The 24,161-nt window shown below is 46.7% G+C and overlaps 1 protein-coding gene across 1 annotated transcript in view; it reads left to right on the plus strand.

Annotated features, from left to right (window-relative positions):
- The window catches only part of CSMD1 (CUB and Sushi multiple domains 1), a 1,691,213-nt gene that overhangs the window by 1,436,297 nt on the left and 230,755 nt on the right, over positions 1 to 24,161 (plus strand). Inside the window, exons 18-19 of the mRNA XM_064477604.1 lie at positions 22,378 to 22,560; positions 23,675 to 24,001. Coding sequence (XP_064333674.1) covers positions 22,378 to 22,560; positions 23,675 to 24,001 — 510 coding nt within the window. The remainder of the gene's footprint in view (positions 1 to 22,377; positions 22,561 to 23,674; positions 24,002 to 24,161) is intronic.

Consider the following 24,161-nt stretch of genomic DNA (forward strand, 5'->3'; position numbering starts at 1 on the left):
GCGCAAGTTTTAAAAAATGAGAACTCTTTAGGGAGATATGTCAGATGTCTGAGACAGTGATGAGAAGTGAGATTTGTTTGTTTAAAACCTTTTTACGTATGGAAATATTTAATTCAAAATAATCCATTCAAAACCCAAAAGGTAAAAAATATGATGTAAATAATTATAGCACAGCCAGGTGAGCGACACTGTCCATCCGGTAAAAAAGGGGAGGCTGAGTGTGCATGTACAGTACACGTGACCGTCGCATGCTCTGTAACAGTGTGTAACACATGCATGTGTAGCGCACGAGTGTACAATTGTACGTGGTCCTTGTATGTATAAATCATGCGTGTAATTCACATACATGCATGACTGGCATGCAGGGCGAGTAGCAGACCAGCGCGCGGGAGGCTGACCAGCTCAGGGCGACGGGCATGCAGGGCGAGGAGCAGACCAGCGCACGGGAGGCTGACCAGCTCAGGGCATGGTGTCTCTGCTTTACGTTTCAGAAGCCTGTCGTCATTACAGAGGTGAATACTGAGGGTCAAAGTTAATCTCTTATAAACCAACCTACGTTTAATAATCAGAAGAATTCCTTCTAAATTATTACAATGATGTAATGGAGCGTGAGACTGTGTACATTTAAAGTAAGATGCACATTCTGTGTCCCAGCAGGCTGTTTTTATTCACTAGAAAAGAGAGGAAAACAAAATCTCAGTTCAGGGATGGGCTCCCACGACCGCCATCGCCCCCCGCGCGCAGGAAGGTTGACAAGAAGCAAGTGCAATGTCTGGTGTTTGTTCAGACGGTTACGAGTTTGCAGTGCTGGTGGCCCCGCATTTTGGTGCTTCACTGTCTGTAGACACGTGGGTTAATGCTGGATCATTTTTTGTCACAAAAGTAGTGTTCAGTATAGAGTTCATTACATGTGTTGATGAACTGATTTCCACAAATCATGCTTTCTGTAATTTGCCGTAGCTATGTACATTTTAGCAGGGGGTAAATTAAAGGAAATGCTCCCTGTGATGTGCTGCTGTGTGGTAAAACAAGCCCTATTTTAGGCTCAGGCTAAAAATGATTTCAGTAAAACAGTTTGAGTTCAGCATTAGCCTTTCGAGCCACAAACAGCATTGTCTCCTGTGTCCGGTGAGCACACTGACCACTGACAAGGGAGGGAGGAAGTATCAGTCTAGGAGTCCAGTTGTCCTCTGTCAGCCAAGGCCACGCAGGACAGAGAGGCCCTGACAGAGCTGCCCTGAGCGGAGGGAGGTGGGGGAAGTTCAGAGAGCGGTGTCCTCTCTCCATTCTCGGGGGACACGGTGACTGAGACGGCATCCCTGTTGTGCAATCTCTGACATACTTGTGATGGTTAATTTTGTGGGTCAGCTTGACTGGGCCACCGGGTGGGGGCCCAAACGTTCGGTCAGACATGACTGTGGGTGTGTTTGTGGGGGTGCTTCTGGAGGAGGTTAATGTTGAACCGGTAGACCCAGTATAGGAGCCCCCTCCCCAGTGTGGGTGGGCCTCATGCAGTCAGTGGAAGGCCTGACAAGAAGCACAGGCTGGAGGAAGAAGGGTTGCTCTCTCTGCCTGGCTGTCTTTGAACTAGAACATCGGTCAGCTCCTTCCTTTGGACTCTGATTGGGACTGGAACTCATACTGTTGGTCATCCTGGGTTTGGGCACCTCATTTGCCATAATCATGTTTGCCAATTCCTTACATCACTTCCTCTAGATGGATGGATGGATGGATAGACAGACAGACAGATAGGTCGTCGAGGTGGAAGTGGAGATGAGGACAGAGATTAGAGACAGAAGCAGAGGTGGAGGTGGGGCTGGAGGTGGGGGTGGAGGTAGGGGCACAGCCGTCCTCTGGGTTCTCTCTCTGGGGAGCCCTAACCAGTATGCCGTTTCCCTAGCTGAGTGGTTGGGTCTGCTCCAGCTGCTAAGCACGGAGCCTTCCCAGTCCACTGTGTGAGTAATGGCACATTTAAAAGGGGTCCAAGTGGAATTAGAGGTACGTGTGTGACCACTGACCAACAGAAAGCCCGCCGGCCGACCGCAAAAGTGAGCCGGGGCCCTGGCCTTGTGGCGTGAAACTGATACTCAGAAACATCACCTGATCTTTCCCAAACCACTCGGGCAGGTGAGAAAGTCATCCACAGAAACTGGGTTTTGTGAAAATGGGATTCAGGAGGTCGGTGATTATTGCCGGAGGCAGGAACATAGTGTCTCCATCATGACTCCCTTTGCCGGGGTCTCGGAGCTGGGACTGTGCCTGGGAGAGCGGGTGCTGGGGGCGCCACGGCCCCGCCCCCGCCCACTGGGACTCTGCGGCCGCCCTGCCTGGCTCACCACTGCCTTCTGTTCAGAACCATGGACTCATCACATCTGCTGCAAACCCTCGCTTTCCTTCACACCTCACTAGTGGGATCTGCACAGCGCCCTGCCCAGCACGTCAGGGGGAATGCTGTCGGCTTTCCTCCTCCACACGCACCCATCCTTTCTTCCTTCCCGTCGGCCTTGGAGAAACGCCTCTCGCCCCAGGAGGGTCCTAGGCTCAGTGTCCTTGTCCCTTCGAGAACTGGCTCCATCCGCGGCACTGACCTGCTCTTCCTGATTCTCTGCCCTTGCGACCTGCCCTCAAGCCCAGGCCCCTGCTCCGTCCTGCTCAGACTGAGGGTCATTCTAGCTGCTCTGGAGCCTTGGATCTTGTTGGTATTTTTTTTTTTCCATTATTCTATCTCTGTTATTTAAAAAACTCTGTTGGTTACAACAGAGAGAGACTGAGCTCTAACCACCTTCAGGATCGTCAGACGACATCATCAGGACCTCTCAATCTCTTAGTCTTGATTCGTCTACGTGGGCTTCATTCTCAGGAAGCTCAGGATGTGAAAGTGAAACAAACAAACAAACATGGCTTTCACCTTCTCTGAGCTTGTTTTGTTCTTATCATTCATGGTCTCAGAAAACAGAGGGTGAAGGTTTCGTCTGTGACATCCATCTCAAGCCCTGAATGGCCGAGTGGTCCTCCCGGGGTTCTGTGCCCAAGGGCGTGAAGCATCCGACCGGCAGCTCTGAGCTGCCTGTGGTCATGGAGGCAGGGCTGGTAGGTGAGGCTGCGTGGTTGATGGTACCACGGAGGCAGGGTTGGTGGGTGAGGCTGCACAGTTAGTGGCATTACCAAAATTACAGAGACTAGGCAAAGAGCGGTTTCCAGAAGGAGAACCTGAGCGGCAAAGAACAAACACATTATAAAAAGAGGCCAAAAGATCGGATACTCAGTGTAGGATCCCACAGAAACCTCTGACCTCTTCACTCCCGCATTTCGGACGTTGCCTGCAGTGCTGCAAAGACCCCTTACCCCGGATTTCCCAGCCGTCCGGACGCAGCCCCGCTCATCCAGACAGCTTGTTTCCAGTTCACCATCGAATGCCACTGGGTATAATCCGTCTTTCCCCCCGCTTTCCCCCCCACTTTGGTGCATTCCATTTTTTTTTCTGGGACTCAGCTATTCATCCTCACTGCTAAAACTAGCATTTTTATTTCATCGAAATACTTACTTTCATTGAAATTTTGTCATAAAGAAAAACGTGCTGCTACTTTTCGCTAACTTGTGTTTGGCAGGCGCGGAGTGACTCTCCTGCAGCGCCGTCTTCTCTTCCGCGGAGATCCTTTCATCTTTGTATCACTGCCTGCAGTTCTTTGATCACGTCTATTGCTCTTTTGATGTTTTCTGAATCCTTTTAGTAATGAGGTACTCAAAATATAGCAGCTGGTGTTATGCAGCATTTTAACTTTATTAAGAATATTGTACCTTCCTGAAAGTGAGCTCACGTTTTATCAGTTTTTTCCTTTACGGCTTCAGCTCCCTTGCTGACAAGCCATCATGTGCAAACAGCAAGCTAATTATCTCCTTTTCCCGCCGCCTCGGTTAGTGCTGAGACGCCCCACGCGTCCTGAGCGCGGGATGAAAGAGTGAGGAGGGTGCCGGCTAGGGCTCACGCTGACAGCTTGGGCCGGGCCGGCTTAGCTTTCTGTTGCCGGCAAGTTCTAGCTGATAGGTATCAGAATCCCCAAGTCCAGATTACCTAACCACATCTGTTTTTGCACATTATAAGTAAAGTAATTTCAAAAAATGATGGATTTTCCTGTTTCTTTTTTTAAAACAATTTTTACAATACATATATTTTTCTGACTAGATTTCCTAAACAGCTTTTCTTCTGTCTACACAGCATGCAGCCTTCATCTGAACACTCAGCTCACACATGTAGTTTGAGCTACAGTACCAGCATTTTAACCTAGAACTTGCTGTTCATTTTCAGTATGGCCATGAGCTAATCACTAATCATCTGAACATCAGTTTCATTATCTGTGAAGTGGGGATAATTGTAACTAAGTTTTGTCTGGATAAATTGCAGAAGTAGATATGAAAGCTCATTAAAGTCTATTAAAAGGGTCCTCAGTTGGAAGCTGTAATTACATTGTGTGTTTTGCAAACAGCCTAGATGAGTAAACAGTTTACCTGAAGGAGCGTTCTCTAGGAAGGAAAAGAAAGCTAATTTTGTAACAGCTAGTGCAATGTGATTTATAAGGGCTTTTGATTTCGAGTAGTCTCTTTTTCCCGTGGTCTAATAATGCTGTAAAAAGCACGTTCACAGTTTTCTCCCCACTCCTCCTTTTTATCCCCCCTTTTCCTCCCCGAGGCTATGGCTATTCCCTTTCTTGAAGTCAATTCCACTACAACAAACTTTTCAAATTAGTTTTTTAGTCCATTTCAGCTTTACTGTTATCTTTCCAGACTGTTCACTTTCTTGTCAAAAATGTAATTATCAATCCAGGTCTTGGACAGTATTTTGGACTTTCCATTACATTCCTTGTTCCCACTGGTGTGCTCAGAACAAGAAGTGATTTCACTGTTTCCTCCATGTACAATCTCCTTTATAGTCAAAATGATGGATCTAAATTTTATGCTTTTTCTTTTTCTGTAACATACCCAGTTGAATTATATTCTTTTGTTCAAGGATATAATCCTTCAGTTGCCGTTGGTGTTATTTTTTTTATCTTTCCTCAAATTTTACCCTTTATTATTTACATGGCTTTACTCTTATTCTAGTGGATTTTATTAAAATAAATCAGAAACCCTCCCTTGCGCGTGGTCTTGTTTCCGCATCCTCACCGTTTGCAATTTGTTTCCACCCAGGTTATTGCAACTGTCTCCCAGCCAATATCCTTTTCTCCAGGCTTTCTCTCTTATGGTGTGTGATGAAAAGATCCATCACCCTTGTCTCATGATGTCTCTGCTCATTAAAAAAAAAAGAAAAATGTGTGTGGAAAAAACCTCTGAACACTGGAGCTCTGGAGTCCTCGCTGAACAGTGTGTTTAAGTTACTCTGTGGAGAGTTACTCCCTCTTTCTGAGAAATTTCATAGAAATTGTTACTGAACCAAACTTGGTTCAGCTCGCCCACACCCAGTAAAGCTGACACCAGGTTGTGGCGACAGAAAGTAAAGTGCTTATCGTAAGACACCCAAAGGGGACCAAGCAAGGACAGTGGTCAGCTCGCCTTCAAGAGACCCGGCCTCCCTGATGACTTTCAGGACGGGGTTTCAAAGACAGGCTGAGGGGAGGGGTCGCGGAGCATGCATCGTTCTCTGCTTGGTCAGTGGTGAGGCCTCCAGGTGGTGTCTCTGAAGTTAACGTCATCAGCCTTCTGGTTCCAACTGGCCTGGCGTCTACATGCTGTGCTCAGTAACTTCTGTCTGATGGGAGTCTGGTTTCTGTAAAAGCAGCTTAGGAATCTGCATTACACAGTTATCTCTGTCCTTCCAGGAGGGACTAAACATTCTGTGACTCTGCTATGTGGCTACTGTTTAAATTGTTACCAGTTCTCCAGGGCCGACCTCTGTTCTTTGTTACTACGTGTTTACAGTCTTGTGATCAGCAACTCTTGATCCAGGCTTTTGAGACTCCGGGGAGGCCTGGGAGACTGAGCAAAAGCCTTCTAGTTCAAAAGACAGGAACACAGGGCTTTGCATACGGTTTCAGAATAGGCTTCCTCACTTGTACCTTGTAGGGTTCTTGTGAGAAATAAATCAGATGATTGTGTATATATGCACATGTGACAGTCTCCAGAATTTAGTAGGTGCTCAGCGCCCTTACTTTAGGGCCATTAGAAAAATTACATCTCCACACACCAACGAAACCCAGGTAATGTGACCCTGACTACGTGGAAACGTGTTTTTTTCCTCCATCAGTCTGATGCACGGTATGTATGAAAATTATTATCATAAATTTGTTGTTTTGTGATTGTGATTGGTTGATACATCTTGCAGGTATTTTAATATATGCTTTTCCCTTCTGCCTTTGTTTATTTTAGCAATTTATTCATGGAATAGAAAGGGTCAGGAGTCGCCCTGCAGAGGCCGCTCCAGTGTGCATTGTGCCAGTTACATCCCCGAGATGTTTAAGAAAATGGCTGTAAATTGGTAGCAGGGTACAGAGGCTCAGTCAGACAGAAGTGAGAGACTTTTCAGCAAGACAGCGTCACATCTCGTGGGGTGATTTCCCACCCGGAGGCACAGCCAGTGAAGCACACTGCCTGGACCTGCCGAGGGAAGAGGGGCTGGGAGTGAAGTCTCCCAGTTCTGTCCTTGCTCTCCTGCATGTCAGCGGAGGCACTTCTGTAACGAGACACACGCTGTTTGATTGTCAGAGGTGAAGTCTGCGTAGGCAGGACAAGACGAATGCTGGCTCCTGCTGGTCCTCCCAGCCTGACCTGAGGCCTTGGGACACAGGGGCCGCATACTTGTCTGTAGTGTTGGAGGAGGCCTGTCCTGTACCAGATGTGACATTTTGCAGCGTCATTGGCCTCTACCCACTAGCCTCTCCCCTCTCAGTCTGTAAATATATAAAAAAAACGGTCCTCAGACATTGCCAAGGGGAGGGTCCTTGTGCTGATGGAAATGTTCTGCATCTTGCCTGTCTCATTATCAGCATCAAACGGTGGTTTGGCAAGATGCCACCCTAGGGGAAAGGGCATGAAGGACAGACAGGATCTTACTTCTGACAGCTGCATATGGATCCCAAAATTCAAAATTTGGTTAAAAGGTAAGGAAATCCCATAGCAATTGTTGACCAAATCACAGATGGAAAAACTGAATGTTCACATAATTTTCGCCTCTCTATCCTCTCTGTTTAGAAAGTGCTACCGAAACTTACCTTCTGTGTATGTCAGCCTTGCTTTACTTTGGAAATAAGTGTCGACCAGCTGTGTCTAGTGGCAGAAAGTGGCCGTCTGGGCAAGGTATTATTGTTTTGTTTTCCTTTTTACTGTTACAGGAAAACAAAACGTTAATAGTATGAATGAAATGTAATTCCTGTAGTATGACATGGAGCGGTGCCTGGTGTATTCTGTGTGATACTGTGTAGCACACTGATAGCACACAGTGTGATGCACATGGTGTATCTGGATGCAGCCTCTGTGGAAGCCGTGTGACCCGTGCACCTGTGTGAGAACATGACCTCCCCGGGGCATAGATGACGCTCAGGACCAGTTGCTGCAGTTCCAGCCTCCCACTGGGTGCTTTCCTCTCACTGGGGTTTCTTGAGCAGGGCTTTGGAATCTGCTGGGGTTGATACCACTTTCCAGTGTCCCGTTGGAGTAAATTGTTTGCTGCCCCTCTTTACCAACTAGACTGCTCTCTAGTTCAGCCCTAGGGAAGGTCAGCCCTGCGCAGCTTGTCTGAGTGTGTCTTCTGTAAAGCCCACTCTGCCTCGCAGAGGCAATGTCCTGAGTCGAGCTCAGGAACAGTGGGGTGGCACTGATGCACAGAGAGCCACTGTGTCATCGGGACGCTCACCTTGTCCTCAGTCACGTGGCACTAGACAAGGACACATCAGATCAAGTGAGCCACAGATAGGGTTTTTATGAGCTTTCCCCTCGAGCAGTATTATGATAAATTCATACAACAGCATTTGATTTTTCTCCCCGTCCTACCAGGAGGATCAAACAAAGCAAGTGAGTCTGCCCTTCAGTCTTTGAAGCTTTTTATGCATGACAGCCACAGTCCAGCGATGAGAAGTGAGCTTCGCACTTTAAATAAGCAGCAAGCCAGCCTTTCAGGCTGCCTTCTCTAGTGTCCCTAATGCTTCTCGTGGTTTTTCTTCCCTTCCCATTTTTAGCTTCACGTTATTTTTTTGGAGGAGCAGTAAAAAAGTAGCTAATAAAACAATAACAGGCATAACTTCTGGGTCTCCATGCAGAACCAGCCCTTCGTCCCAGCGCGTTAGCACGCTGGCAGAACCCAGCTGCTCTTGAGAAGAAGAGGAAACACCCCTTAGGCCTAGTCCTGACGGTGCTCACTGTCAGTGTGCTGAAAAAACTATTTCTCACTCAGAGGCCTTTTCTAAAGCATCACGTGTACAGAGCTTCACACAGCGTCACACTTCTGTTGCTTTGAAAGATACACAATCATCCTGCTGCCATAATTCTATTATTATCAGTGATAAAACATACAGAACATATGGGAAAGTGAGAAAAGAAAATGAAGCAACCGCATCGCTAAAACCACCCAGCGTTAGACCAAGTTAAACAGTTAATTTCGCTAATACTCGCTGAGCGTCTGCTTTGTGCCAGACACTGTCTGGAGGGTGCAGATACGGACCTCACGGAGGGGCCAGTGCTCAGAGGCTCTCCATTCTAATCCATCAGAGGGGAGGGGTGCCCCCCACCGACTTCGGCCAAAGCCCGGCTCTGGGTGTCGTCTGGCGTGGAAGCAAGATTTCTTTCCAGCCTTGCTAATGGCAGTGGGTCATTTCACATTCTAATGCTCATAACACATAATGTCCTTCAGTGCTCCCAGGACATGGGGTTTTTTTCACAGTCATCCCTGATTTGGGATGTGTTTTACGGTCACTAATAAGAGGACCTCATGCCACTTTTCCGTTTTCTTTTTCAGTGTTACATGAAGTAAGAATGTATCTTATAATCGACGGTGTCTGAGCCTTGCTGTTCTTCCCAGGAGTGAGAGGACAGTGAGGGAGATGTGGGGGTGGGCAAGGCGGTGGGCGTTCCGGGTCTTCAGGACGGAGCGACAGCCTGTCTCTCTGTGGGGAGCGGAGCTGGATGACGTGAGGACAAGCCCTGTGGACACTGGGGCTCCTCCGACAGGTGGTGCCTGGTGGGTCTGTCAAGTGCCCAGAAGACCAGGGTGAGCGACGGGAGGGTTTGTGGAGGATGAGCTCTCTGGAATTAGGCAGGAGCAAGCTCAGGAGGGCTGGACGTGTGAGGGTGCAGTTTTGCTGTGGTTCTGTGGGAAGCCACGGGAGTTTTTGTGCAGGACAGCGGCCTGATCTGACACACATCTCAAAGGAGCAACCTGACTGGTGGGTGGAGTATGGGCTCTTGGGAGGGGGCAGAGGCCAGCCCAGAAGCAGGAGGCTGGACAGGAGGTGAGCGGTGCCTCGACTGGACCTGTAAGGACGCACTAGGTCTGAATGCATTTTGAAGGTAGAGCTGACCAGGTGTGTTGACTGGAAGTCTCCACACAGATAAAGGATGGACGGAGGGGTGCTTTTGGAGTGACTGAATGGATTCCATAGACACGGTGGTCTGAGAGCAGGACGTTTTAAATCAAATATCTGCCCCTGGGGAACTTCTCATTCACAGGAGATCTGGAAATACCCGGGAAGGGGCAGCTGAGTTGGGACAAAGGAACTGTGCCCAAATCTCCTGTTGCCTCTGGGACCCCTGTTCCATCCCTCTGCTCCAGCTCTGGGCGCCTGAGAACTGAACCCATCCACAGGCTCCTTTGCCGTCTGACTTCTCGAGGGGTTTCACCACCAAGGCAGGGGAGAGGGAGAGATGGGGCAGGGGGAGGCAGGGGTGTTTAATCCCCAGGGCCCTCTCTTGTGGGGCCAGGTGGACCTGTCCTCTCTGGTAACCCCGAGTGCTGTGGCCTGGGATGCGGTGCTGGCCCACTGCGTCTTGCCGGGGATGCTGCACTGTCCAGTCCCCGCAGTTCAGCCATCAGGGATGTGCCCAGCACCGCTCCCCTCATCAAGCCGTCCTTCACGCGTCACTCACTGTGCGGCTTCCTCCCGGGGTCCTGGCTGGTAGAAGCCTAGTGAGAAGTTTGAGGGACCAGATGTCCAGGAGACGAACAGAAGATGGGAGTGGATTCGTCTGCAGATGTGAAGTTAGCAGGTTTATTCAGCAGCGAGAAAGGGCGGCTGGCCAGGCATGAAGGAGCTACAGGAAGAGGTCCAGAGACCAGATCAGACAATCACACGGAGAATTTACATGAATGAAAAAGTGCTGTTTTCCCCAGTTTTTTTTTCAGCTTAGAGAAGCGATGTAGCCCCAGTCATAAATGTTCACCACTTAGAAGGACGTGTCCGTGCTGCATGTTCAAGGAAGAGTGATTTTCGAAGTATCTGAACCACAAGCGGTGGAGGCACCTTTCCGCTGGCAGGGAGCGCGGCTTTCCCTAACGTAGGCTCATTTGGAGTAAACAGTGTTGGAGCGACTAGTTCTCTTTATAAACACTTGGAAGAAATTAAGCAGAAAAGTCATCAGTTCATCTCGATATTTAATTTTACCATTAAGTATGTGAACGTCTACTAGTAATCAGATACATTTTGCATAGGGATTATATCGACCTGAAAACGAAATGAGGCCTTTAAAAACGTCTGTGTCATTGTGCCCTGTAGGTGTGAAACCCGGGGAGTATGTTGGGCATGAACTGGACGTGCTCCGAGGAGTGTTTCCTATCATGATTTTCTCTTAAAATTTACCACCCAAACCCCTAAAGGCATTCTTATGTATTTCTAGGGGGTCTGAAAGCATCGCGTGCTATTCAGACCTCAGGTCCTCTAAGCAGTGTTCTAGGCTGTGCCAGGACCGACTCCTGGGGTCCATGTGGGAAAGCAGAGCCACTGCTCTGGCTCTGCCACCAAGGGGCCATTCAGCTCTCCGGAGGGGATGTTCGCCTGGGAGTATTTAGGTCTCAGGAGAGACTGTTTTCTCTAGGATGTTTAGCTCTCAGGAGGGACTGCTTTATCTGGGAATGTTTAGCTCTCCAGCAGGAATGTTCAGCCTGAGAACCCTCTGCAGTGATGAAGGGCTGATCGCCCTGGTCCGCAGGGACTCTTCCCAGGTGATGCAGCCAGAAAACAGAGCATGAAGGGCATCTCAGCCCAGGAGGGACTGACGGAGCCACCACCAGGAGCCCTGTCTCTGCCGGGAACTGGACAGGGAGGGATTTGCTCGTATCTCTTTTAAGTGGAGGGATCAAAAGCCAACGCAAACCTGAATGCAGCTACAGACCAGAAGAAAGGAAGAGCAGGGAGGCAGATGCTCTGTCGTTTTACCGAAACGAAAACCATAACAGTTAACACCGATGCCTGATGGCTGGTGACGGGCTGGCAGAGGGTGCCTGTCGCTGTTCCACCGTGGCGCCCACACTGGCTCCACGACACACCATTCAGGCCGCTCAGCAGAGTCCTTGGGGAGGACACAGAGGATGGTGCTAATTACAGGAGGGAGGGAGCTCGAGAAACGAAGCCAGAAGAAAACCGCCCACACCGCGTGCCACCACCACAGACAGAAAAGAGAGTCTTCAATTTAGGAACAAAGGGGAAATCAAGAAAACATGTTGTTTGCTTAATTCCCAACTTGAAAAACAGAAACAATTCTCATAGGAAATGTTTATAGGAAAATTGCTATAGAATGGAAGGCCCCATGGAGGAAACCAAAACAAAATGAAACGATGGGAAAACAAAGAGACAGGAAGAATTTTGAAGAGAAGTAACTGCGTTATGTCAGTGGCTACAATTCCACACAAGTCATCCAACTTTTTTTCTTCCATTGTTTCTTTGAAGTTCTGTCATATTTTATCAAAATGACATTCTAACCTTCTAAACTACAGATACAAGGTATCTTTTAGATTTCAATGTTTAAAACCACAAGGTTATTACTGTATCACTTTTCAATAAACTCACTTTCTCAGCTATTTGTTCCCACATCTTAAAATGCATCTCCCACGTCATGTGCTTTTGGAAGAGGCTGACAGTTGCCCTTTCTTTCCTGGAAACCTATGCTCTTCCATGGTTTACTACATGCTTTCTGTGTGTGTGTGTGTGTTCAGTCGTGCTGAGAAGCATACCAAAGCACATTTATTTCATATAAACAGTGTAGAATATACATGGGGTTCCAGTTTGCAAATGATTACTCCCTTTCAGTAAGAAAGGAATATTGACGGCACCTCTAAAGACGCCCATTCGTGTGTCTGTACCAAAGGCCTGGCAGTCACTCTCTGCTGAAGCTCCCTGTGAACTCTAGTTTTGTAAATATATTTTCACTACTGGAGAATTTTTAAGAATAAACTCTTGACTTGCTTGTTCCTCGAACCTTCTACATTCAGTGTGCATGCATCCTCCACCTGAAATATTCTATGTAAAATTTTATTTTCTTATAAAGTAGTCCATTTTTTTTCCATAGCCACGTTCAGCTTTCTCCCTATGCCTCTTCACGACCACAATGTCTGTAATAAAAAGGGAAAAACTTATCACCAAACAATTGAATAAGTCAGTTTTCTGGTGATCTGCTGACTGAGAAGTACCAGCTGGGCTCTCAAACTCTTAGACCACGGTGGCTTGTCACTATGCTGAGAACAGGCCACTGCAGGAATTACAGAGAAAGGGGAACTCGCCTAAGAGCTTTGCTATAAGCACATTAAAGTCTTTGATGGCATTAAGCACCTATTTACATTTGGAAAATGATTACACGACAACATGCCTGACAGTAACTAAGAGACAGTTCTGGAAGAAGAATATTTTATCTTTCCAGGTAGGAGCACTTATCTCTAGGTTGGTAGGAAAAGCCAGGTATGTGGTAAGAAAAATTATTTTCTCCAGTGTTATAGATAAGCAGGAAGAAACTCTAGAAAAGTCATTGAACATGTGCCCGTTGTGCACAGAGGAAAAGGGAGAAAGGTGGTGTGTCTTATCTTCATTTCAGCAGGCCTCTGGGTGACATTCTACCTGAACACAAAGAGGAAACCCAGTAAGCAAGCCTTGACAGTAGCTTAGTGGTGGGGACGAAGTAAATCAAATAAAAATAGTAAGTTCATGTAAAATGCTATTTAACTCTCCTACTGGGGTGGAGGGTGCCCTTCTGCCCTCCAGGCATCAGGTGAGATGGGGCAGAGGGGATGCAAGGGGAATGCAGGTTCAGCCCTTTTTCACATCTCAGAGTGATGTCCTGATGGCCAGGTAAAATTAATGCAGAGACTGGCACATCACAGTGGGAACACGGGAATGGGGAAGATTCTGAGTATCCAAGGTCACGCACTTCTCGAGGGCAAAGGGTGCTAACCAGGGTCCGGCGGGGCCGGCAGAACCCAGATGTTACATCTGTAAGTAGATACAGGTATGGGGGCCCTGTTTTTCAGCTGTTACAGACACCTGTGTCCCAGCGGGATTGTGAAATGCCCAGAGCCCCTCCGTCTGTGTCGAGAGCCAGCGGGGAAGCCCCGTGGGCGTCTTGGCAGCATCCTCACGCGTCCACCAGCTCGCTCCTGTGCCGTAGGGCACCGAAGCCTGGAAGATCTCCCAGGATCCCTCACCAGCAGGAGCCCCGCTCCCGCTGAGGAGCTGGGAATAGGAAGAGAGGGCTAAGAGTTCTGATAATGCAGCCAGAAAATCCTGAGTGTAAACCTTACATTCACCATCTGCAACCGAGGCTGTTAAATGCTTGGGTATTACTTAGCTTTCTTCAAGTTTCAGTTCTTTTATCTGTAAAATGAGATAAATGATAGAATTGATATCACGCATTTTCAGAAGTGTTGTGAACTATTACAAAGAGGAGAGAAGTGGCATAAACAGTAGCCACATGTTAAATATAAATTAAACACCTGCTACGTACCTGCCACTGTGCTCAGCATTAAAAAATAATAAAAAAAAGAGGAAAAACAAAGCAGATCCAGCCCTTGCACACATGATGATCATAAATTAGTCTAAAACTTATATAACGGGTATTAGTTAATTTACATGGTTCTAAGCACTAAGCAGTTACTGAATATTATGTTACTAACATTGGTAATAGTAGTGTTACAGCATCTTTCGCATAGCAGATGCCCCTGGATCTCCGTGGAAGGTGTGCCATGGGGGAAAGGATGAGATGTTTATATATATATATGCGTGTATGTGTACAGACATATTTTTGTGTAGCGTTCTGGCTGCAGGGCTGTGTCTCCATTTGCCTTGAGTGCTCATTAAACGTTCATGGTGCATGGTATGAACATGGCTTCTAGGCCCCCAGTCAGTCCAGTAGAAGTTGTTTGGGACTTTTTTTAACATGTGTAATATTTTAAAAATCTAAATGAGTAAAAAAAAAAAATCTACTTCAATGGTAGATGTCAGGCACTAGAAGAATAATGCCTATTTTCTCATGGGGTTCAAGGGAAGAAACATCGATCTTCTTGCCAGGTAATGTGATTTGACCAAAGGGCTAGGTTATTGACTGAATTAAGGCTTAATTTCACTGCCAGCTGTGAAAACTATAAAAAAAATTTTTTTACTGAAGTAGAGTTGATTTTCAATGTTGTGTTAGTTTCTGGTGTACAGCGTAGTGGTTCAGTTATACACATATATATTCTTTTTCATTATGGGCTGTCACAGGATATTGAATACAGTTCCCTGTACTGTGCGGTAGGACCTTGTTGTTTATCTATTCTGTATATAGTAGTTAGTATCTGCAAATCCCAAACTCCTAATTTATCCCTTCCGTCTTCCCCCCTTATAACCATAAGTTTGTTTTCTGTGTGGAAATCTTACCGTGTTAGTTCAGACTTCTCTGAGGGCGTGTGCAGCCGTGTGGTTTACTAGCTCAGCTCATCAGCAGGTGCTAACATCACGCCCTGACAGCAAGTGGTTCAGCACACAAACACCGCCTCTGTTTGAGGCAACTGGTCCCCTAAAGAGGGTTTTGTTTTGTTTTGTTTTTTTGTTTTGGTTTGTTTTTGTTTTTTTTTTTGTTTTTTTTTGTTTGTTTTATTGAGAGGAACTCTTGTTTTGTTTCTGAATTTGATTAAAATTAGTTGGTTGAAAAAATGAAATACTTTACATTTCCACGGATTTGGGAAAAACCCTTACAGAAGAGATCAACGTAGGGCACAGAAGTTTTATGAGCACCATTATTTTGCAGGACCTGTTGTGAATATTAGATTTGCAGAATATGGCCTAGTAAATTGTTCCATATCTAGAAGATCTGAATTATGCATATCTTCTCATAAATAGTATTGATGGGAAAAGGCTCCCATGGGGTGTAAAATAATCTCCACATTCAAGACTCAATTAGTACCAAGTCATTTCTTTTTCCTTCATCTTTATTGAACATTTTCACCACGTGGCTACAGAACTCTTCATTTTGAGTCTTTCAGAATACGTCTGTAGGAGCTGTTGACTGGTTAAACATCAGCAGCAGCACTTAGCTCTTGCAGTTGCTTCTAATTAGCTAAGCCCACGGAGAGGCAGAGGTCATCTCCTTGTCTGCACCTTGGCTCTTAAGAAAGGGAGACTTGCTGTCTTCATTTCCAAGTCTTCGGCCTGAACTCTTGTCCAGTTTCCTTTGTGGTGTTTTACGACTTGGAACAAAGGGAGGCCTGCCATATCCAACGCACAGGGAAGTCTGGGCACGTTCTGTTTGGCTCCCCCGGTGTTTCCACAGGCGACGCGGCCAGTGACGCAGGGCCTGCCTCCCGGATGCCAGGCCGCTCCCTGCGAGCCGCGAGGCCTAGTGCAGGCAGCTCAGTGCATGCTTTCTCCTGTTTACAAAAGCGTGTACGCTTACACGTTTTAAAAAGGCTGCCTAGAGTGTCTCACCTTGAAGCAGGCAGAGACAAGGAATGAAAACAATGTATTTTTTGCCTGTGTCGTCTTCTGTCCTGTTGTTTAACAAGGAGAAGCCGCCTCAAGTGACATGAAGAGTGATCCACAGCAGCTCCCTGAGAGAGCTGGATGTCCCCAGCTCACCTTCCCTTAAACTGACTTGAAAAGTGATGGTCCTCGTTCAAAAAACGTTGAAGTCAAGGGATGCTCTCAGATACTCACGAGTCAGCTGTTTGCTGTGTGAGGTCTAATCTACAGAGCAGAGTAACTTCTCATATTAAATTAGATGATGATCAAGAAGTGATCTAGCTCATGTGAGGTGTGGGCGGGAACTCGGGGGAGCAGTGTGAGCCTCACAGAGAGTAAAACCCTGCGTCCAGCAGAGGCCCGGCTTCCTAGATGCAGCAAGTGCCCTGCTGTTAGACTTGCTGCTACTTAAGGGAAAACGTGAGAGAGAGGAAGGTACACATTTGGAAAATGCTGTCAATGATAGTTTTAGTTACCTGCAATCATCTGCTTTGATATTTTATATTTCATAAATGATTGAAGGTATTGTCAGAGCAGTTCCAGTTTGCTGTTTCTCATTCTGCATAGACGGAGGTTCAGAGTGACACACTTCTACTTGAGATAAAAATCTCTTGCTCTAAGTGAGTCCATCAGTTAGATTGCAGATAACGACACTCGGCAGTGTTTGTCTCCAGACACTGAACTCTTCTGTGTTTCGGCCAGTTCAGTATTGACAGGTCCTAGTGACCGAGGCTCACTGTCACAGGTGCACGTGTGCAGGTGCTGTAGTCTTACCCTGGTTACATGTGCATCTTTTGGACAGAAAGAGAAAGCCCGGCTGAACGCAGTCAGTTTTTCCCCACTGTTTATATTGAGGGCAGAAGGCGCTGAACAGCTTCAGGAACGGAAACGTGGGCCCTCTTGTTCCCCCTGCGGGACAGGGCATCTTCAACAGGACGGGAATTACTGCTAAAGCCACTTACGACCCAGGCAGCGCTGCCCTTGTCACTGTCATGGGAGTTCGCGGCTACATGCACTTTCCTTTGTGCTACTGTTATCTGAACGGCAGGGGACATTTTTTTAAAAAATATATCCATTTTCATTTTTTTGACTAATATGAACCATTCCATCCTAATGGGAATGGCAGAGGAAGTGGTGTCATGTTACATCTCAAGAACACACACATTTTTCTTTTTATTTACAATGATGAGAATCTTTTTGTGTCCAAATTATGATATTCAGGTGGCATTTTGCATTATTAAGAACTCTGGGATTTAAACATATCTGGTGATTTTCAGTCTGCAGGACTTACTGTCTTTCTCGACGCTGAGATGGTGCCGTCTTTGCCTTTTCTGTTGATTATTCAGTCACAGAGAGCATGCGAATTCTCAGTGGTTTTTTTGTTGTTGGTGTGCAAAGGTGTAATACTTTCAGATATTTTTAAAGAATCCTTTCAATCCATGCACACGATGCTGGATGTAATAGAAGGCTCCATAACCCACGCCTGAAAGTGGGATTGGAATTGTGACCAAGGGGTCCAGGCCCCAAATTTCAGAGTGTGGCTAACTTCTCAACCAAAATTGTAGGGAAAATGTGTTTTAAAATATTTCTATGTATTTGTTTATATATATCTATATATATAATTTTTCTAGAATATTTTAGATGCAAAGAGAAATTCCAGGGACAGTACAGAGCTCCCATGTGCCCCACACCTGGTTTTTCCAGTCATTAGTGTCTTATATTAATATAATGCATTTATCACAACATCTCCAAATAGCACCATGTTGGCCTTAGAGTTTCAGGATATGAAATATAAGGAGACAAAATTCTGTCCATGGCATTTCTGAATTACTTACTGATTAGCAGTTAATTCAACATTGCATTCCCAGATAAATACTTGCAATACGGACATCCTGTGTTGCCAAATTAGGATAAAGCCATATGCTCAGACGAAATGACATTACCATATAAGATGAAATGCTTAACAAGAACACATGCCTGCATTGACCGTGTGCCAGCTCTTCAGAGGTGATCTAATGAAGCACCTGTGGGCAAAGCCAAGCTTCTTCTCTGGAAGCAATTGTGGGCTTGCTCTAATGCACAGATAATTGGATAATCAAGTGCCCAAATGTTGTGCCTAATTGTAGAGCAAAGTTGACAAAATTAGCCTAGAAAAAGGCTTAAATTATGCATAGCTAACTGCCCATTTCAATCCAAAAATAATCTTTGCAAAGTAGACACAAGCTGTCTTAGTAGCTCCAGTAAACCTAGAATGTTTATCTTTAGTTTCACGTAGTGAATGTTATTTCGTAACGCTTAGCAGAGAAACTAAACATCCACCATCTATCTTAGTAACGCAGATATGGGGTGTGTGTCTCTAAGCAGTGGGAGTTCCTATCTGTGAGAAAAATTGGCTGTGAAACACGCTTGGAGGAAGCAGTGAGTGTATGTTCTAGGGCCACTAACTAAAAGCACGTGAGATACTGTCAGAAATGCTGGCTTTCATTTTGGTGCAGTTAACGTCACCTGAGAGGAGCGGGGAGCTAACAAGGCAGATAATTTATTAAGCCTGCTCCTTGGTCTCTAAAATTAAAACTCACTCATTTTTTCTTGCCCCTCTCTCTGGTCTTTATGGCTGGCCACCCAGCCATGACAGCACAAATGGACGAGAAGCCAGCCGGTGAAGAACACCTGTGAATTGTCACCTAGCCCAGCAGAAGACGCCTTGTTCCCACCCGTCTTTATGGCAGAAAATAGAGAATAAAGAAGTCAGGAAATAGCTTGATTCATGACACACTCAGGCATTCTCTTATTTTTTTATCTAATCTATTTTTTTTCTGCCTATGTGAAAATTGTTCTAGTAATACATTTTCTCTAAAACAGCATTTTATTTTATTGTTCTAAAATTGTTTAACTCTCAATTTATTCCCAAATGAGTTTATTTACCAAAACTTATTTGTATTTTTTCCCTGAACAGTAAACACAAAATAACACGATTTTTAAACACCATACCAGCTAACAGTGCCAAACATATTAACAACGACTTTGTGTTTGAGAGGGGATTTCGTTCCCATCGACATGGTGTCTTTGGCAGGAACTGCGTTGTTTCTAACTTGGCTAGCGTTTTCTGGCAGCTGTTGTGGATGGACTCTGCGATGCTACTTTACAAGCATGATTTTCCTGTGCTTTCCTCCATGGGGACTCTGGGAAGTGCTAATGTTACATTTCCAGGATCCTTCAGAGGTAGGAATGGTCACCAACAAGGCACAGAGAGATGTAACAAGACACTAGATAAGGCCTCTGGGAAAGGTCTTTTTAGCGAAAGAGTCCCACTGGCTGCCCTTGTTGGTGACTTTGACTCTCTGCTTTCTTTCTACCTGGAGACCCAGCAGCCACTTTGTGCTGTGAGACCACAACCCTCGGCACATTCAGGGCGATGGGAGATAACAGTGAAGAGACAGGGTTCTTACTTACCTGACCCACTGGCCTGTTTTGCACACCCCACATCCATCCTGACTGTTACGTGAGGAAAATGAAATACTCATTAATTGAAGCCAGAGTTCGTTGAACTGTTTAGTTACTAGCAGCCAAATGCAATCCTGATACTGTGTGAAACCCAGTTCACACCGACAGTGACACCTTTAAACCGCCCTGTGGAGGAGAGAGCAGTCGTGCTTGGAGATAACGTAGCTGCTTCGTGCCGGTTTAATTTACTGGTGGGTTCATCACACACACTGAATCATTTCCATGTGATTACTTAAAAACAGGCATATACAGTCAGTCCACTTGGGGGTCTCTCGCTGTGCATGAATCTTTGCTTTAGTCCAAATTAAGGACCGTTATTGGGAAACCACTCCAAGCTTCCCTTTGATAGCACACGTGGTTATGTATTTACTTGTGGAATGTTTGTTACCAGGGGCTATAAATGGTCTAGATCAGTGATTTTTTTTTTTTTTAGGATGCCCTCTCCAGATCCACGTTCTAGGGCTGACGTGGTCTAGGAAGTTTGTTTGCTGGGAAAAGGGAGTGATAGTTCTGAATGTTCGTTGTTCAGACCTTGTACTTCCCTAGCAGGTAGCCCTGCTGGGTGCTGTACCTAAGTGGGTTCCGGGCTTTCTCACCATGAAAACTTCAGCTTCTCAGCCCTTCTCCCCGGACCCGGGAATGCCTCGAGTCTGAGTTCGGCACTGTCCGCTTTGAAAACTGTTTCTTCCCTCCTCCCTCAACCCTGTTCTTCACAGTGTGGCTGAGTGGCCCACCAGGAAATATTAGATAGTTTAGACCCTAGAATTTGGGATTGGTAGGGGTGGGGCTCCCTGGGTGACTGTGATGTGTGTGTAAGTTTAAACCACTGATGGAGACAGAAGGCAGGGGCCCAGGCAAAAGAAGGCTCTGTGTAACTTTGCTGGAATGAGGGGCACCTCGTTCTCTACAGATGCAATGGTTAGTCTCTCAGTCTCAAAGCTTCTGATCAACCAGGAAAGACAACAACAATACAGAAGCATCTCAGAGATTCTCAGATCTGGTGCCTCCTGAAATCGAGGGGCCGGTAATGCTGGGTCTTCATTAAGAGTTTGGAAATTAAAATTGAAAAGAAGAAGAGGGCGGAGAAGACCATGTCATTAAGGAATGGTGGGGTGGTGGTAGCCACCGACCGGCCCATCGCTTGTCTTGTCCCCGAGTCGGGTGTCCCCCCTGGATGCTGCGCTTGGCTGAGTTGCTCTGGACCCGGTCAAGCTGCCGGGTGACCATGACTGCTGCAGCACCAACGCAGACCTTTTCTACGTGACCTGCAGGATGAGCACTCAGGGCTGGACACAAAATACGTGGAAGTTCGTCTTGTTTCCCTTTGGCTACTTATTTTTACTTTAAGGACATTTTATGTTTAGTATTCACTCCAGAATGTCTTCGATGAGACGGATGTCTCCCTGGGTGCCCTCAGATGGTTGTCCATCCGTCCATTCAAAGTACTGGACTGTGGACTTCCTGAAGGTAATAACTCACTCTTGGTCCCAGCACAGGATATGCTCCGCAATTTTTTTGGGGGGGGGGAAGATCAAAGAGAATGATAAACCGAGTTTCCATGGTTACTAAATGAAAGCTCTGTGGATGGAACCTAGATTGTCAGTCTGATACCTTTTCGTCTAGAGCACAGGGCCACCAAGCACATGCAGATGGGTCGGCAGAATCTTCACAGTAACCTAGGATTGGAGTTCTTGGCAGCAGAGAAGCTAAAACCAACAGAGCTGATAATCTGGATTCAGTGAACACCGCATCTTTCATGGAAGGGGGGACCGCTGCACGCCCTGCACTCTCAGCCCTAGCGTCAGAAAGACCTCGTCCACAGTCGCACTGTGTGTCTGCAACCATGGTCTTTCTGAGCGCTCTGCTCTGAGTTCCCTGACTCAGTGAATATAGAAAGTGGTATTACCCAAAATGCCGCAATGTATTTCACTCTCAGAAGTTATGAACGTCAGCATCACAGAGGCAGAAAGGAACTTCTAGAAGCCTGAGCTGCATTGATAATCATCATAATGGCCGACAGTTCGAGCCCTACACGCTGGGCACTTGCGTGAACGACCCGGTTTAGGCCTCACGGCTGCTCCGTGAGGTAGGAAGTACTAAGCTGAGGATGTGAAAGTGGAGACTCTTCAGGACTAAACTGCCCCCTCCTCCACCCGTTGCCCTGTAACCCTGTGACCACCTTCACTTGGCTTCAGACTACCTAACATCACCTCAGAAAGTGTTACTGGTTCCCTCCGTGTGATGTAAGCCCCGAGCGCGCAGGAGCTGTGTCTCGTTTGTCCGCCAACCTCATTACCTAGAACAGAGCCTGAAGCTTAGGTGGCCCTCAAAAAATATTTTTGTATGAATAAATGAGTAACATACTTTAGGTGATATGTTCAGTGTCCTTAACGTTTAAGATGGAGGAAAGTTGAAATACATGGACGGTTTTGTATTTGTATCCACTTTTCATTACAATCATGTTTTAATGAAAATTGGCTTGATTCTGCATATTTTCTTTTCATCCGAAGACCACAAATATATTCATTTTGTTTCATAAATGAGTTTTAACATTAATTTAAGGGAAAGAATATTCAAATTAATATATTGATTTAAATATCCAGTAGGAAGTGAACTACATTACTTGTGTTTTTCATTAAAAAACACATCGATTAAAACAAAACGTGTTTACCCTTTAACGGCGGCGATGACGGAGAGCAGGCGGGGGCGCCGCGAAGACGTGCCTGCCAGTTGTAGCACTTGCGCCGTCCACACGCCGTTAGCCTTGTGCAGCCCTTGAAAGACCGTGAGTTACGTACCTTGCTCTTGTGTTTAACTTACTCCTTTTTTCCTAGATCTTACAAACAGACGACCTGAGCATCCTTTAGAAACTGTTTATGGACGTGTTGCAGAAATAAACCATCGTTCCTTTTCTAAATTGTTGAAATGTCCATGGTGTATTTTCTAATGGTTCCTTTGTCTTTCCGTTTTTCAGAAATTGAGAAGGGGGGATGTGGGGACCCGGGTGTCCCTGCCTACGGGAAGCGGACGGGCAGCAGTTTCCTCCACGGAGACACGCTCACTTTCGAGTGCCAGGCGGCCTTCGAGCTGGTGGGGGAGAGAGTGATCACGTGCCAGCAGAACAACCAGTGGTCCGGCAACAAGCCCAGCTGCGTGTGTGAGTGCTGCGCCTGGACTCGGGCCTGCTCTGGGGCTCCTGGAGAGCGGGGGAAGGGCGGGGTGGGCGCTGAGGGCGGCAGCTCTGAGCACCCCCAACCCAGGGAGGGCGTTCCCCAACACCACCTGTCCTGCTTTCTTCGCTGATTTAAAACCGATCAGTGATGTTATGTCCATTGAGAAGATGTCGCTGAGAGCTTTTCTCTAGACAGACCCTGACCTAGAGTGTCCCTTCCGTCCGGAGGGGCTGATGCCGGGCTGTGTGGGCCGTCAGTAGGTCCCGGGGTCTCTGTGACCCAGTGATGTCCCCTGACACTTGCACGCAGGCTGTGAGCATGGCCGTGCTGTCACTTTCGATTTCAATGGGAGAACCGCCTGCTTCCTCAGAAGGGTTTTAACAAGTAGAGAAGGACTTCGTAGCCAGTTGGAAAGCAGGATTTTTTGGCAACTAAATATAGCAGTGGCTGGGAAACATGAAATTATGTGGAATAATAAGCAAATCCACAGCCTAGAAATAAGTCCAACAGATACTCCCTCCAAAAAGAGAAAGAACACATGTGCAAATGAGTTTTGAGTGCACATTGAGTGAGTATTCCAAGAGACTTTTATGTTGTCCACCCAGGACATGATCAGATTTTATGTTATTATTCAATCATTGTTATCCTGTAAATAATAATAAAAAAACTGGATAACTTGGAAAAGTGCACTTTAAAGGCAAACTTAAAATATGAATTGAAAAGTTGCCATAGAAGACTGCCCAGAACCAGTGCTGTTTTCTGGGAAGTGCTCCCAAGGTGCAGGCAGACTTTCCTGCATTGGTGTTTGCTCTTCTGAAGGCACCAAGGTGTAACTAGGAATTTTAACATCTGCCGTGAGTTTGGGTCAGCTTGACAGGACCGTTTCTGAACCACGCCTACACTTGATTACATGTGGGCTCGGCTTGCTCTCTGTGAAATGAGGTATTCTGTTGAGAAGAGAGGAAACATCGTGGTCCAGAATTGCCCTTACTGGGCAACAGCTGGGCGACCCCAGGCGCCTGCAGGGACGGGCTACCTTTCCTCGTCCTTGGCAGGTAGGCAGCTCACGGCTGTTGGAAAACACATTTGTCTTCGCAGTTTCGTGTTTCTTCAACTTCACGGCGTCGTCAGGGATCATCCTCTCACCAAACTACCCGGAAGAGTACGGGAACAACATGAACTGCGTCTGGCTGATTATTTCTGAGCCGGGCAGCAGAATTCACCTCATCTTCAACGATTTCGATGTGGAGCCCCAGTTTGACTTCCTGGCAGTCAAAGACGACGGGGTACCAGACATCACGGTCCTGGGCACGTTCTCTGGCAACGAGGTGCCCTCCCAGCTGGCCAGCAGCGGGCACGTCGTCCGCTTGGAGTTCCAGTCGGATCACTCCACCACCGGCCGGGGGTTCAACATCACCTACACCAGTGAGTGCCTGTGCCCCGGCCATGCCTGCATCCTCCCCGTTCACGTGGCGTGACGCTGGATGTCAGGGCCGACACTCAGGGCTTTATAGTCGTAATTCACACAATGACGTAGCACCGTCCAGAGGACCGAGAAGACCCCTCACTCCAGTTGGGTTGGGGT

The sequence above is a fragment of the Camelus dromedarius genome, chromosome 22 (genome assembly GCF_036321535.1).
Source record: "Camelus dromedarius isolate mCamDro1 chromosome 22, mCamDro1.pat, whole genome shotgun sequence".
In the NCBI taxonomy this organism is placed as follows: Eukaryota; Metazoa; Chordata; class Mammalia; order Artiodactyla; family Camelidae; genus Camelus; species Camelus dromedarius.